Source organism: Muscardinus avellanarius (assembly GCF_963383645.1).
Source record: "Muscardinus avellanarius genome assembly, chromosome: 2".
NCBI classification, from domain to species: Eukaryota; Metazoa; Chordata; class Mammalia; order Rodentia; family Gliridae; genus Muscardinus; species Muscardinus avellanarius.
In genome coordinates, this window is record NC_137787.1 from 171,234,978 (window position 1) to 171,251,066 (window position 16,089).

At 38.4% G+C, this 16,089-nt stretch overlaps 1 protein-coding gene across 3 annotated transcripts; it reads right to left on the reverse strand.

Moving 5' to 3' along the window:
* Positions 1-321: 321 nt before the first annotated feature.
* FBXL3 (F-box and leucine rich repeat protein 3) lies at positions 322-15,777 on the reverse strand (the record flags this gene model as incomplete). Of its 3 annotated transcripts, none has more annotated exons than XM_080689229.1 (4): positions 322-965; positions 9,723-9,894; positions 11,040-11,162; positions 15,574-15,777. In XM_080689229.1, the coding sequence occupies 4 exons, from the start codon at positions 15,775-15,777 to the stop codon at positions 322-324; spliced, it is 1,143 nt and encodes a 380-aa protein (XP_080545355.1). The 3 variants fall into 3 exon arrangements, with proteins under 3 accessions (XP_080545355.1, XP_080545354.1, XP_080545353.1); XM_080689228.1 differs by having other exon boundaries at positions 15,430-15,777; XM_080689227.1 differs by having other exon boundaries at positions 11,040-11,183; positions 15,430-15,777.
* Positions 15,778-16,089: the final 312 nt, after the last annotated feature.

Sequence of the window (16,089 nt, forward strand, 5' to 3'; positions counted from 1 at the left end):
TAGTACTTGCTTATTGGATATTATAATACATAGGTATTTTTTTCCTTCAGACTATAAACTGTTTATAACTGGTTATTATTTTCAAATCGGAAACCACATTTTTTTCCTTTTAATTGTTAGAGATTTGATTACTATCAGGCTAAAGAAACAAATGGATTTTTCTGACCAAAACTGATTTTCAGGTCTTCCAATAAACAATCTTTATATACTCACTGAAGATGTCAAATCCCTGTACCACAAAATAGGAGAATTAGAACTATAGCAAATTAACTGTTATTATAATACAAGGTGTGATTCATCATGCCCTGCATCATGCGGTCCTTACCAAGTGGGCATCATGTCTGGAAACCACACCCTACCAAGATGCTTGGACACTTCCCAATGAATCTGCTCCAAACTATACTTCTGGTCAGGAATTAATACTTCTTCCATAATGGATAACTGAGACAGGCGGCCACCACACATCTTCACAAACTCAACAAAGGCACTACACGAGACTTCACATTCCCCTAGTCCAATAGCTGACAAATTTTTGCAGCGTTCTGCGATGCGAATTAACTCTTCATCAAGCGGCCGTAAACCATTAGCACACACTACCAGTTCAACTAGTCTAGGGCATGTCATTCCCACACGGCCAAGTACATCTTTGCTTACTGATCTCCCAAAGTAAAGGTGAGTGGCAGGTATTTCATAACGAAAGAATGGGTCAAATTCCTCTTCATATAAAAAAAAATACATTACTAAGTTCACTTTGGGTGAATGTTTGATGAAAGCATCCCAGCTGCTCTTCTGAATAGTATGAAAATGTGTCTGTCCAGGATTCTCACTGACTACATCAATGCGCAAATGTTCTAATCGAACGTGTTTTTCAGAAGACAGAGCAAGTAGCAACTCATCACTTAATAAGTGGTAGTTCAGGGCCAGTTCTCTTAAGCCATGACATTGATCAGCCACACAAAGGATACCTTGGAAGAAAAAAATAGTTATTTACAAGTTTTTATATAAGTTCACTTGTTCAAAAATAATTTTATCCCATAAACTTTGCTATATTTCTCTTATCACAAAACTATACAATTTAATAATTAGTTAGAAGGTAAGTCTTATCTATTAATAATTTTATTTATCAGAAAATGAAACCACTTCTAAATCCTAATGAAACTCATTTATCAACTCAGATAAATAAATTAGTAAGTGCCTAGTAATGCATGTTCAGTGCCAATTTTTTGTTTGTTTGTATTTGGGGTACTGGGGATTGAACCCAAGGACATCCTACCTCCAAGCTATACCTCCAGCCCTCAAAGTTGCAATCCTCCTTGTATCAGCTTCTCAAGTGTGAGGATTATTTTTTTTTCTTTTTTCATGGGTCTGGGGATGGAACCCAGGTTCATTCTACCTCCAAACTACACCCCCTGCCCTGTTTTTTATTCTTTGTTTTTTTGTTTGTTTGTTTGTTTGTTTTTGGCGATACTGGGGTTCCTGGAAGCCCTTCTACCTCCAGGCTACACTCCCAGACCTATTTTATATTTTTATTTGGAAACAGGGTCCCCTAAGCCAGCGTGCACGGCTGGCTTCGAACCTGCGCGATCCTCCTGTCTCCGCTTCCCAAGCGCGAGAATTACAAGTGTGCGCCACTACGCCCGGCTTTTTATTCTTTATTTTGAAACAGGGTCTCACTAAGTTGCGGCGAGCCTAAGTAGCTGAGGCTGTCCGTGAACCGCAATCCTCCTGTCTCAGCCTCCTGAATGCTGGGATTACAAGCATGCGCCACCACGCCCGGCAGGATTATTATTTTTTTTGTGTGTGGTGGTACTGGGGGTGGAACCCAGAGGCTTTCTACCTCCGGGCTATACTCCCCTCCCAGACCTTTTTTTTATATTTTATTTGGAAACAGGGTCTAAGTTGCTGAAAGCCTCACTAAGTAGCTGAGGCTGGCTTCAAACCATGCGATCCTCTTGTCTCAGCCTCCCAAGCGCGGGGATTACAAGCGTGCGCCACCACACCCAGCTCAGGATTATTTTTTAAAAGAGATTATTACTAACGCTAAATTTACGGGTTAAGGAAAATTATATGAACAGTGGAAAAGAGGCCAAAGGGTATTTTTTTTTAAATTCTAAACCTAATCCCTTGTAATCTCAGTACCTGAGAGTACTAAAACAGTAGGACTACAGGTTTGAGGCCAGCCTCAGCAATTTAGTGAGGTCCTCTGTAACCTAGTGAGACCCTGTTTCAAACTAAAAAGTAAAATAAAGCCAGAGATATAGCTCAAAGGTAGAACACCCCTGGGTTCAATCCCTAGTGCCACCAAAAAAAAAAAAAAAAAAAAACAACAACAACAACAACAACTCACATCAATGGAAATATACATTATGACTCTTAAAGCTCTAATATACCCCCAAAGCAGTTTCTTAAATAGTTCCCTATACTCTAAGGCACCGTAGTTTGTTTAAAACTATTGCCCTATCAAGAGATAACAATAACAAAGGCCAATATTTGATCTCCAAAGTTTTAGTATAAGAATTCTGCCTCTTAAGGCCGGGCGTGGTGGCGCACGCTTGTAATCCCCGCGCTTGGGAGGCAGAGACAGGAGGATTGCGCAGGTTCAAAGCCAGCCACACTGGCTTAAGAAACCCTGTTTCCAAATAAAAAAGTATAAAATAGGTCTGGGAGTATAGACCAGAGGTAGAAGGGCTTCCAGGAACCCCGGTACCACCAGAGAAAAAAAAAAAAGAAAAGAATTCTGCCTCTTACTAAAACGATACCTTTACTGATACCCTAACTCAATACATTTCTTTCTTATGTTTAGAAACAGAAATAAGAAAAAACATACAGTATTTTAATCTATTATTTATCTTAAAAGTATAGTATGCGAGGTACCAAATATGTTATCGTACAAATACTTAAAAAATAAACTAGATTATTATTTCTGTTTTGAAGTTGAGGCAGGTAGCTAAAAACAGCAAGGCTGGAATATAAACATAGGCTAAATGACTCAAGTTGATGTCAGGGGCCATCTATAAGCCAAAACTAATCTTATAGCAGGGGGAAAAGGTAACAGAACAAGAGACGAGAAAGACTGAATCACAGAATGAGAGTCATCAGAAGAGGGAGTAACGGACCTTTGTGCTTTAGTCGCTATAGATTTCTGTTCTCCACAAGGTGCATGCTCTTTTTTTTTTTTTTTTTTTTGGTGGTACTGGGGTTCCTGGAAGCCCTCCTTCCTCCGGGCTACACTCCCAGACCTATTTTATATTTTTGAAACAGGGTCTCTTACGCCAGCACAGCTGGCTTCGAACCTGCGCGATCCTCCTGTCTCCGCCTCCCAAGCGCGGGGATTACAAGCGTGCGCCACCACGCCCGGCCGGTGCATGTTCTTTTAAATACACTACAATCACCAAGGATAACCTGAGCACATCTCTGTCTGATATAAAACAAGCATGTGGAAAATTGAAAATGTGCAAATAAGAGCAATGTTGGGATATCCTCTGATAATACTAAATGTTATCTAATAATACAAAAGCAGGCATAATTCTAAAATTGGCCCCCAAGATTCCACATCCTAAGACCAGGCATCTGTGAATGTATTATCATATCCATAATTATACTGTTATATGGCACAGCTGGCCTTATAAAAGAGATTATTGAGATAGTCCTAATCTAATCACACAAGCCTCTATAAAAGCAGAATTTGCTCCAGATGGTTGCTGAAATGAAAGTCATAGAGATTCAAAGCACAAAGGGAATTCAACATCTTATTGCTGGCTTTAAATATATGCAGGCAGTCTCTTAAGAACAGAGTGCAAACCACAAGCAGCCTCTTGTGAACAGTCAGTAAGGAAATGGTGTCAGTCCCACAACCTCAAAAAAATGAATCCAGGAAACAATCTGAATGAGCGCAATATTTTCCCTAAAGTCCATCCTGCTTAAGTCTGATTTCAGCCTTCTACAACCCTAAGAAAGAAGCCAGTAGAGCCCTGCCTGCAACTCTGCCCTTCAGAACTGGGAAACTACTAAATGGGTATTGGCATTTAAGTTGCTACACTTATATTTGGTATAGATGCTACAAGTGTAGTTGTTTGCTATACAGCAAAAAAAAAAAAAAAAAAAAAAAAACCTAAAGTAGTTACAAATATATAACAAAACATAGTGACAAAAATAATATAAAACTGGTAAACTACGCTGGGTGTGGTGGTGCATGCTTGTAATCCCTGCGCTTGGGAGGCGGAGACAGGAGGATCGCGCAGGTTCGAAGCCAGCCGCACTGGCGTAAGAGACCCTGTTTCAAAAATATAAAATAGGTCTGGAAGTGTAGCCCGGAGGTAGAAGGGCTTCCAGGAACCCCAGTACCACCAAAAAAAAGGCCAATAAACACATGATACAATACTAGTTTACACTCACTAGTATGACTAAAATAAAACCCAAATGTTATTAATGGTGTGGAAAAATAAAATAAAAACAATACAGCTGCTTTGGAAAGCAGTCTGGCAGGTTCCTCAAATGGGTAAAAAGTTACTTTATGATCCAGCAATTTCATTACTGTATATTCATCATAAGTGAAACTAAACAGTATGGCCATACAAAAACTGATACATGAAGGCCCACAGCAGCACATTATTCACTATAGTCAAATCATGAAAACAACCCAAAATATCCATGAACAGAATAATGTGGTATATCCATTCAAAGGAAAATTATGCAATGATTTAAAAAAAGTTCAATATATGACAGAACATAAATAAATCTTGAAAACATGTTAAGTAAAAGAAGACAAGCACTTAGCTTCATATAAATGGTCTGATCCCATTTATATGACTATCCAGAACAGGCAAATCTACAGAGACAGAAAATAAATAAGTTGTTGCCCAGGACTGAGTGGAGAGGAGATTTTAGAGGGTGACAACTAAGGGGTATGTGGTTTCTTTTTGTGATAAATTAAATGTTCTAAAATTCATGGTAGTAATGGTGGATATACTACTCTATCAATATACTACAAGCCAATAAACTATATACTTTAAAATTATATGGTATATGAATGACATTTCAATAAACCTACATTGAGGCTGGTATAGTATCAGTGGTATTGTAGATTCATACCACCCACATGAGTAAACAATGACAAGAAGCACAAAAACTTTTTGAGCTCTTTGACCTTGGACTTTCACCTAATAATTTTTCCCAAGAAACTTGTCTAACAAATTGCTGGGTGCCAAATTAATTACTTTTTAAATCATAGGAAAAAGAAAAAAAATAGAAACTAATTAAGCTGTGTGTGTGTGTGTGTGTGTGTGTGTGTGTGTGTGTGTGTGTGTGTGTGTGTTGACTAGAGATTGAACCCAGGTGCAGGGCATTCTACCTCTGAGCTATCCAGACCTATTTTTTATTTTTTCTCCTGTCTCAGCCTCCCAACAACCGGGATGACAAGCGTGAGCCACCATGCCTAGCTACTACCCAACTTTAAAAGAACTAAAAGGCAAATGTTGGCTTATTAACAAGATAGACTAATAAGAAACTAGAATGTTCATTAGTTCAGCTAATAATAGTTTTATATGTCAAGCACTGGTACTGGGATTTGAAAACAACAGGAACAAGTCGAGCTTATCCTAATAGGATGCAGCAAATAAAGAAGGATGTAGTCTGGGAGTTCCTAAAAGGAGAATCAGTGAGAAAGTCACAGAACAACTACAATGAAATCTAAAATATTAGAATGAAGCCAGACGTAGTGGCTCATGCTTGTAATCCCAGCATTTGGGAAGCTGAGTCAGAAGGATCGTGGTTCGAGGATAGCCTCAGCTACTACTTTGTGAGGCCCTTTGCAAATCAGTGAGACCCTGCTTAAAAATAAAGAATAAAAAATAGGGCTAGGGGTGTAGGATGGAGATAGAATTCCCTGGGTTCCATCCCTAGTACCATAAAATATAAAAAATAAAATATTAGGATTAAAGTAGGCCAAATGGAAAGTCAAGAAGTAAACAGTGTTTCCTGTATGAACACTAAAACATGGAAAAGAATACAAGCATGCCAAGAATTCAAAACGTAGTAAGCAAGTAAGAGAATATCAAAGGATGAAAGCCCAATAGCTAGACAAGGACCAATCCATACTAGCCCTTGTAAGCCTAGGTAAGGAGTTCAGATTTTATCTAAAGCACAGTGAGAAGTTTTAAAGAAAAGTGGGGAAAATATCAAATTTACATTTAAGAATGATTACTCTGGCTATAGACTAGAAAAGCAAGGCTATAAACTAGGAAATTCATTAAGAAGGTATTAAACAAAATTTACAGTAGTCTGCACTAGAGCAGGTAGAGTAGAGGTGGAGAAAGTGGAGCTCGAGGCATATTTTGGTAATGGAGCCACTAGTCCTCAGTGACTAAGAGACTGCAGTAAAGTACACATGGAGGAATCAAAGAGGTTTGTTCCTAATAACTAGATGAATGGTACCATATACTGAGGTAGCAAAAGGGCAAGATAATACAAGTGATACGAGCACATGTGTTTGTAAAACTATAACATATAATAATATAACTTTAAACCTATAATATAGCCAGGGGTGGTGGTGCATGCTTGTAATCCCCATGCTTGGGAGGCTGACAGGAGGATCATGCAGGTTCGAAGCCAGCCTCAGCTGGCTTAAGAGACCCTGTTTCCAAATAAAACAGGGAGTATAGCCTGGAGGTAGAAGGCCCTGGGTCCCATCCCCAGTACCACAAAAATAAATTTAAAAAAATAAATTAAATAAACCTATGACATATAATAATCACAATGCATCAATGAAAGTATAAAAATAAAAAATTGATTTTTTTTGGTGGTACTGGAAATTGAACCCAGGGGTATTCTACCTCCAAGCTATACCCCCAAGCCCTGTTGTTTTTTTTTAAAGGTGCTGCCAAGTTGCTAAGGTTGGTCTTGAACCTGCAATCCTCCTGTCTCAGTCTCTAAAGTACTAGATTATAGGTGTGCCACCACGCCCAGCAATAAATAAATATTTTTTTCTTTTTTAAGTAGAACTGGGAACTGAGTGTGGTGGCACACCCTGTAATCCCAGTACTTGGGAGGCTGGACTGCCTCAGCAAGAAAACTATTATCAACCTACCAAGATTCTGTTTCAAAATAGGGCTGGGATATTGCTCAGATGTAGAATATGCCTGGGTTCCATATCTCCAGTACCACACTCAAAATAAATGATCACAAATAGGTCTTTCTCTTTACCTTCCTTACTGAACAACTAGTCCAAAAGCCAGTAGGTGGGATACCATACTATCTGAATTGACTTCTGTATTTTATGAAAATAAATGAACATGGGATTTACCAGAATAAGAATGAGTTTATAGTTTCTTAGAGAAACCAGAGTCCCAAAGGCTCCCACACAGCATGCTGTTATATCCAGAGAACTATGAAAACCCACGTGTGAGATATAAACAAAGACAAGGACAGGAATGTAACACTTAAGTCAAATTTTGAAGGCTGGACTGAAGTTAGCTAGATGAAGTTTAAAAAGATTAAAAAGTATTCACAGCCGGGCGTGGTGGCGCACACTTGTAATCCCAGCATTCAGGAGGCGGAGACCGGGGGATTGTGGTTTGTGGACAGCCTCAGCTACTTGGTGAGCTCCTCTGCAACTCAGTGAGAGCCAGTTTCAAAAATAAAGAACAAAAAATAGGGCAGGGGGTGTAGCTTGGAGGTCGAATGCCCCTGGGTTCCATCCCCAGACCCGCAAAAACAAAATAAAATAAAATAAAAAAATAAGCCGGGCGTGGTGGCGCACACTTGGAATCCCCGCACTTGGGAGGCAGAGACAGGAGGATTGCACAAGTTCAAAGCCAGCCGCACTGGCTTAAGAGACCCTGTTTCCAAATACAAAGTATAAAATAGGTCTGGGAGTATAGCCCAGAGGTAGAAGGGCTTCCAGGACCCCATTACCACCAAAAATAAAATAAAATAAAATAAATAAGTATATAAATAAAAAATAAAAAAGTATTCACAGGCTTTGGTGTACTGACCACATACAAAATTAAAAACAACTATATAGTTTTGTAAGCTCACATAAAAAGCTGCAGGTGAGTGAGTAGAAAACAAAATTTAAAAGTCAGATGGAGGCCAAGATACAAAGGACTATGTACATTATGAAGCTGCGAAGTACCATCCTTACCACAGTAGGCCTATACAGTAGGTAGTAAAATTTGACCAAGGTCATGTAGGAAGTACCCTATTCTTTTTTTTTTTTCTTTTTTTTTTTGGTGGTACTGGGGTTCCTGGAAGCCCTTCTACCTCTGGCCTCCGGGCTACACTCCCAGACCTATTTTTTACATTTTTATTTGGAAACAGGGTCTCCTAAGCCAGTGCGCGCAGCTGGCTTCGAACCTGCGCGATCCTCCTGTCTCTGCCTCCCAAGCGCGGGGAGTACAAGCGTGCGCCACCACGCCCGGCGGAAGTGGCCTATTCTATTCTTTTTAACTGTATCTGCAGTGTATGTGTGTGTTTACTGGAGTTTGGGTCCAGGGGCACTGTACTCTAAGCCACACCTTTGCACTTATTTACTTTGAAACACGGTCTTGCCAAGTCACTGAGGTTCTCACCAGCCTCTCAGTTTCCCAAGTGCTGCAATTACAGGGGTGCGCCACCACGCCCAGCTTTAGCTTCTATTTTATAATACCTCAATGTTGAACTAGAAGTGGAAGAGACAACTGGAAAAATCTAACAGTAGACCTAGCCATTCCCACCACCAAGAAAGATACCACTCCCACCAGGAGAACTGGAAAAATAAGCAAGTGATCTTCACTAAAGAGGGAATCAGCTCCTTGAGGGAATGCAAAGCTTTAGTTATGGCAACAGAAAAAAGTTTGCAAAATAATAGGCTAAACATAGGCTGGGATGTCAGTAGTGGGAGGAGTGAGGAATGATGCATGATAGTGAAAGGAAAATCATGTTTATACTTTCTTTTCTTTCTTTTTTTTTTTTTGGTGGTACTGGTGTTCCTGGAAGCCCTTCTACCTCCGGGCTACACTCCCAGACCTATTTTTTATACTTTTTTTATTTGGAAATGGGTCTCTTAAGCCAGCACACGGCTGGCTTCGAACCTGCGCAATCCTGTCTCCACCTCCCAAGCGCGGGGATTATTATACTTTCTTTTCAGTATGAGCCGTTTGAAATTTAAATAACTGCAAACTGAATAATACAGTAATGCTTAGGAAATTTTATGTAAAAGAAGCTGATAAAAGCTCTTAATACTATTCCCATATTTGATGGACTCTTAGCACAAAAACTAAACTTAGGAAAAGGATTACCCTGCAAAATATAAAGTAACTACTTAACTCTCCTCTCCTTCTAAATAGTGAGAGGAAAAGCAATTATGTTACTATTCTGACTCCAAATCTACCCTGTTAGCTCAACTACAAGTAGAGAAAATTCTATCTTTCCTCAAGAGGCAACTCAAGCAGACCTCTTACTACCTTTTCCTCATTCATCCATTCATTCATTTTCTAGCATGTTATACATAAATGGAAAAAAGGGGAGGACAAGAAAATAAGCTGAAGGTCAGTGTCTAAGCTACTAATACTACAAAATTTATGTCACTGTGTTATGACACTAAATTATCTTTTATGCACAAGAAACAGTCCTTCTCCCACCCACCCCCCACAAGTGGGTTAATAGAACTACCAAACATAGTTTCTCTTAATTTGATGAATAAATCAATACATTTTACTAAAATGTGTCTCTGGAAAAAAACATACCTGCTGGAGAGACATGAGGACAGCTGCTCATTTTTAGTAGCTTGAGCGTATCGCTATTGTTGGCCACCAGCACTTTGAGGGATGGATCATCTACTGGGGTATCATCTATCTTAAGCGAGGACAGGGATTTGGAGTTTACAAACACAACTGTCAGTGCAGAGATAAAGTGAGACTGGAAAGCAAAAAGATTAAAATAGTATTTAAATTTTTAGAAATGATAACTTAGGGGCTTCTATATAATACTAGATATGGTTTATCTGAATCTTAACGACATTTTTCAAAATTGTTAAAGGCTGTGATACCCCTAATACTCTGCTTCTGCTACTGGAAATAGGAGAAAAAGAGGTAACAGTCCTTTTACTTGAGCAACATACCCCTAGACTTTTTTTTTCAGTATGAGGGATTAAACTCGAGGGCAGTCTACCTCAGAGTTATACCACAAGTCCTATTTTTTTTTCTTTATTTTGAAACAGTCTCACTAAGTTGTGAAGGACCTTACTAAACAGCTGAGGCTAGCTAGCCATGAGCCTGTGATCCTCCTGTCTCAGCCTCCCAGTACTGAGATCGCAAGTGTGTGCCACCACATTTGACTTTGAACCGTGTGTGTGCGTGCACAGGACTGGGAGAACCCAGGGGATCATCGCCACTGAACTACATCTCAGCCCTTTTTATTTGAGGCAGGACTTACTGGATTGCCCAGTCTGGTCTTGAACACAAGTCTCTTGAGTAGTTTGTATTACAGATGTCTCACATCTAGATTCCTTAACCCATCTTAATTTGAATCATCTGAACTGCTTACAAAAAGAAGACTTGACATCACTCCAAATTTAGAATAGGAATCCAAAATTGTGTATGAGTAACTCTAAGAATCACAGTGATTTAACTCATAGGCAAAATGTTAAAAATGTCCAAATAAAAAAATTCTCTTGCCCATTCCCATTATTGAATCCATGAGGAAAATACTTTAACTCAAAATATATGGATTAAATGAAACTTCTAAAAAATCAAATGGAGCTAGGCATATTGACACACACCCGAAACCCCAGTACTTGAGAGGCTGAGACAGGAGGATAGTAGGTAGGAAGCCAGCCTCAGCCACTTAGCGAGACCCTGTTTCAAAAAAATAGGGTTGGGGTTATAGCTTAATACTCCTGTCTCATATTCAGCACCCCACACACAATTTCTTGACATTCTAAATAGTAACTTGCTTTCCACTGTATGTACCTTTCTTGTGCTTTCATCATCAATAAAAGAAATGGTTAGGCTTTCACTGATTTGATTCTATGTGAGAGCTAATAAAACAAAACCAGCAGATACCTTTGGTAAATCCATAAAGCTTGGCCGAGCAGTTGAAATAAGCCCAAGTGTTTTTAAGGAGCAATTAACAAGTTGAGACAATATATCACAAGCTGCTTCAGCTGATTCTTTGCTGCTGTCCACCTTAGGGGGGAAAAAAACACCTTTTACCTATGCACATATTTATATTTCTATCTGCCTATTTTAGTTTTACAAAAGAAATGTAATTATTACTTTATTAAATTATAATTGCTGTTGTACTTGGATTGAACCATGGAGCATTTTACCTCTGAGATACACTCCCAGCCCTATTTAATTATTATTATCATCATCATTATTATTTTTATCTTGAATCAGGGTCTAAGTTGCAGAGGGCTCACTAAGTTGCTGAGGCTAGCCCCAAACCGTCAGCCTCCTGTTTCTACCTCCCAAGTACTGGAATTACAGGCATGGCCACCACACCCAGCTGTCTTAACAACTGTACTTACAAGTTCCTAAAAGTGACCCTCCCCTACAACTTCAACCATTTTTGAGTCACCCTTAGAAACTTATGAGTACAATTGTCATGATAGCTTTTATTACAAAATATATATTTAGTGTTGAAAGGACTAAGTTGATCTGTTCCAAACTGTACTAATGAGATAAATCAATTTATAGTCTTTGATAAATAATTACATATTTGGTAGTACATCAAACAATTGCTATAAACAGTGTTTATGGTAAACATTTCAAAGCAACAGAATCTAATGACTATTTACTGAGAATGTTCAAAGGAAACACAATCTGAGATTTGTTGTTTTTTTTTTTTTCAGTAGTAGGAGATGAATCTCGGGACAGTCCCTCGAGTTATACCCCCAGCCCTATTTTATTTTAAAACAGGGTCTCAATACATTGCCAAGTCTGGCCTCAGACCTGTGACCCTCCATCTCAGCCTCCCAAGAACTGGGATTATAAGCATATACCACCATGCCAGGTATCATTAAAATTTTTAATGAAAAGATGAATATCAAGTAAAATAAAGGTATCCAACAGAGCAAGTATGAAAAGCTGAACAAAAATAAAGAGAGGTGGCTCTTCTCCCATATTCTGCTAGACATTTGGGCAGAAAAACAATATGGTCAAAAAACTCCTTAAGGAGGGGTTCTAAAAAATTAGTTTTTCTCTCACGTGAACAGGAGGATCGCGGTTCGCAGCCAGCCTCAGCTACTTAGTGAGGCCCTCCGCAACTTAGTGAGACCCTGTTTCAAAATAAAAAATAAAAAATAGAGCCGGGCGTGGTGGCGCACGCTTGTAAATCCCCACGCTTGGGAGGCAGAGACAGGAGGATCACTCAGGTTCAAAGCCAGCCGCATTGGCTTTGAAGTATAAAATAGGTCTGGGAGTGTAGCCCGGAGGTAGAAGGGTTTCCAGGAACCCCAGTACCCCAAAAAAAAAATAAATAAAAAAACAGTGCATGGGGGTGTAGCTCAGAGGTTGAATGCCCCAAGTTCCATCCTCAGACCCGAAAAGAAAAAAAAAAAAAAAAAAAAAGTACCTTTAAACAAAATTAATTTCCAGATTCAGGGCCAGGTGTGGTGGCACATGCCTGTAATCCTGGTACTTCGGAGGCAGAGGCTGATAGAGGAGGATCACAGGCTCAAAGGCAACCTCGGCAGCTTAGCAAGGCTCTCAGCAACTTAGGAAGACCCTAGTTCCAAATTTAAAAAAAATAGGGCAGGGGTTGTAGCTCAGAGGGAGAATGCCCCTGGGTTCAATCCCTAGCATCACAAAAATGTATTTCCAGATTCAGATATATCACTATATCCAAAATGTTCTTAAAAGTTGGTGTAAAACTAATGTATTCACTTGTATTACAACTTGAGAACTATTTATATTATCTTTTGGGTAAGTTCCTTTATACCAGTGGTTCTCAAAAATGTGATCCCTGTATCACCTGTCACCTAAGAACTTTTTAAGACATGCAAATCCTCACACCAACCCACACCATCTGAATTAGAAACTCTGGGGATGGAACGCAGTAAGCTTTTTCTTTGTATGTCCTCAAGTGATTCTACTCCACATGAAGTTTGAGAACCACTATTCTAAACTATTAACTGACTATAAGTTTCTGTGATTTATATTCAGCGATGACTTTAAATATTATCAGGAGAGCTCAGAAGAGTCCTGTGATACACCTTTTTTTCTTAATGTGCAAATCAGAAAATATTTCCTCATGAAAATAACTCCTAATAAAAATGTTTAACTCATAGCACAAATGGATTTATGAGGGTTATACAAGTTGAATACAACTGAATTGTGTCAGACAGCTGTAAAAGAATAAAACTGAGCCGGGCGTGGTGTTGCACGCTTATAATCCCCACGCTTGGGAGGCTGAGACAGGAGGATTGCACAGGTTCGAAGCCAGCCTCAGCTACTTAGTGAGGCTTTCAGCAACTTAGTGAGACCCTGTTTCCAAATAAAGTATAAATAGGTCTGGGAGTATAGCCCGGAGGTAGAAAGCCTCTGGGTTCCACCCCCAGTACCACCAAAAAAAAAAAAAAAAAAAAAAGAATAAAACTGACCTGTCCAATATACTGTATGGAATTGATCTTTAAGATCTGTCAGATGAGTGTTTATACTTTTTTGTCAAATAGCATTTGTCAGTAGAACACTCAAGCAATTCAAAGTTGACTAAAATAAAAAAGAAGGCTTTTCTAGCTTTCTTCCCTGGGGGAAGGGGATGAGTTGCTTCTGGATATGTATTTGATTCCTCCACCATTCACCTACCTTTGCCCTTAGTTAAGGTTGTTAGATAACATAAAAATTATCCAATTAAATTTGAAGCTCAGGTAAATAAAAAATATTTTTAAAAATAAGGATGTCCTAAACACTGCATGAAACATATCTATAGTAAAATATATCCATCAGTTATCTGAAATTCAAATTTAACTAATTTTTTTCTTTTCTTAGCAATACTCCAGGATCCTACTTAATGCTTTTGTGCATTTATCAAGTAAGAAGGCCACAATCTACCCAACCATTCTCATTACCAATTCTCTCTTCCTCCTCAGATACAAATAGGCAAATCGCATGTAATCTCCAGCAAAGGGAAAACTAATGACATTCTTGGAGGGAAGACTTAAGTTATTTTAAGTCAGTCTAGGTTAAGAACCATTGCTCTATCTAGGTTTAACTTGGGCTCTTTAGCCACTGGTACACATATGTAAGTTCATATGCTGTCACTTTTCAACAACAATAATTACCAGGAGTTTGCTACAAAAAAATACGATTTAAGGATTCAGTAAGCATGCCCACATTACATTATTCATCTCCAAAACACAACATGACAAGCCTCTCTATTCACACACACACAAACCACTGATATCTCAAAACCATTCGAGACATCTCAAAGAACCTCCCCACCTCATTTCTCACATCATATGATTTCCAATACTTCTCTGCCAGCAAATAAGCAAACCGTTCTATATGGCATTTTTTCCATGCATTTTTCATTTCTCTCTAAAATGCATTTATAGTCTAATCCTTTTTTAAATACAACTTTGTGCTACCTTCATATTTGAAGATCTCAAATCAAAAGCCATCAATATAAGCAACACTCAGGCCCTAATGAGGTAGAAAAAGCAATTAACTTCTACTCAATCATTAATTTCCCCAATTTTTATTATTTTATTATATATTCCTTTTCCCTCAAATTTGTAATAACTCATTTTTTGGCTTTGGTCAAAATCTTATACTAAGTGGTTTCTTTGGCTCTTTTAAAAAATTTTTTCACAATCCTTTTGTGTGTGTTTGTGTGTGTATGCGCATGTATGTGTGTGTGTTTTACTAGGAATTGAACATGGGTATTTTACCTCTAGGTGTACCCCAACCCTATTTTATTCTTTAATACGGTCTCAATAAGTTGCTGAAACTGGCCTCAAAACCTCAAACCTGTAATCCTTGTGTCTCAACTTCCCAAGTACAGAGATTACAGGTTTGTACCACGATACCGGCAATTATAAATAATCTAATAATTTATTTCCATCAAATATTACAATTATTTGACAGCTCTGAAGAAATGCTGTAACTCTTAATCTTTAAACATTTCCCTTTATAAGGCTTTTTTTTCCCCTAGTGCTGATACTGGCCATAGAACCCAGAGGCCTTCTACCCCAGGCTACATACCTAGTTCTTTTTTTTTTTTTTTTTTTAATTTGGAAACAGCCTCTTGCTAAGTTGCTGAGTGCGCTAAGGCTGGCTTCAAACCTGCAATCCCCCTTTCTCAGCCTCCCAAGTACTGGAATTACAGGGTTATTAGGATTTTCCCAGTTATAAAGGCAAATATTTTAAAGGGATAGAAGATACACTGGTTAAAGATACTAAAGCCACTTAAAATGCTTTATTTTTTTAAAAGAAAGATATAAAGTATTACCTTGAAGCTGACATATTGTAGATGGTTTGAATGTCTTTTAATAATCTGTTTGATCAGCTCTGGATGTGTAGCTTTCAAGTAAGATGTAGCTGGCTGATTCAACTCAAATTCAAAACATCTCCACAAGTCAGGCATGTGAAATACCTGATTCCAGTTGCGGCAAACTTGTGAAGCATGAGCCCGGTCAAGAAGAGGCAAATACTTAAATACTTGGAGAATAATGTCCTGAAGGAGATTACCCCAATCACAAGTCTGAGTATGCTCATTTGTAGTCCTCAGTTTCTTTGATTTCTCTGCAATATCTTCTTCAGATGAATTATGATCACTATCTCTTCCTCCTCGTTTCATCCTATTTAGAAAAATACATTGGTTTTATTTCCAATTCTACTTAACTTTTGAAATAAACCCAAAATCCATTTTTCTCACACTGAGATATGTTTCTGCTTGTATACATAAACACAAATATGAATAAATAAATAGTCCAATAATTCAAGTAGAGTATCAAAGTAAAATATAATGAAAAATGCCAGTGGAGACAAACAATGGTTTTACAAATTCTATACATTTCTGGCAGGAGTTTCTGAGCACTTATAATTATAGCATGCTAATTAGATTTTGAAGTTAACCAGGATTTTCTATTTCCAAAGTTGCAGTCAACTA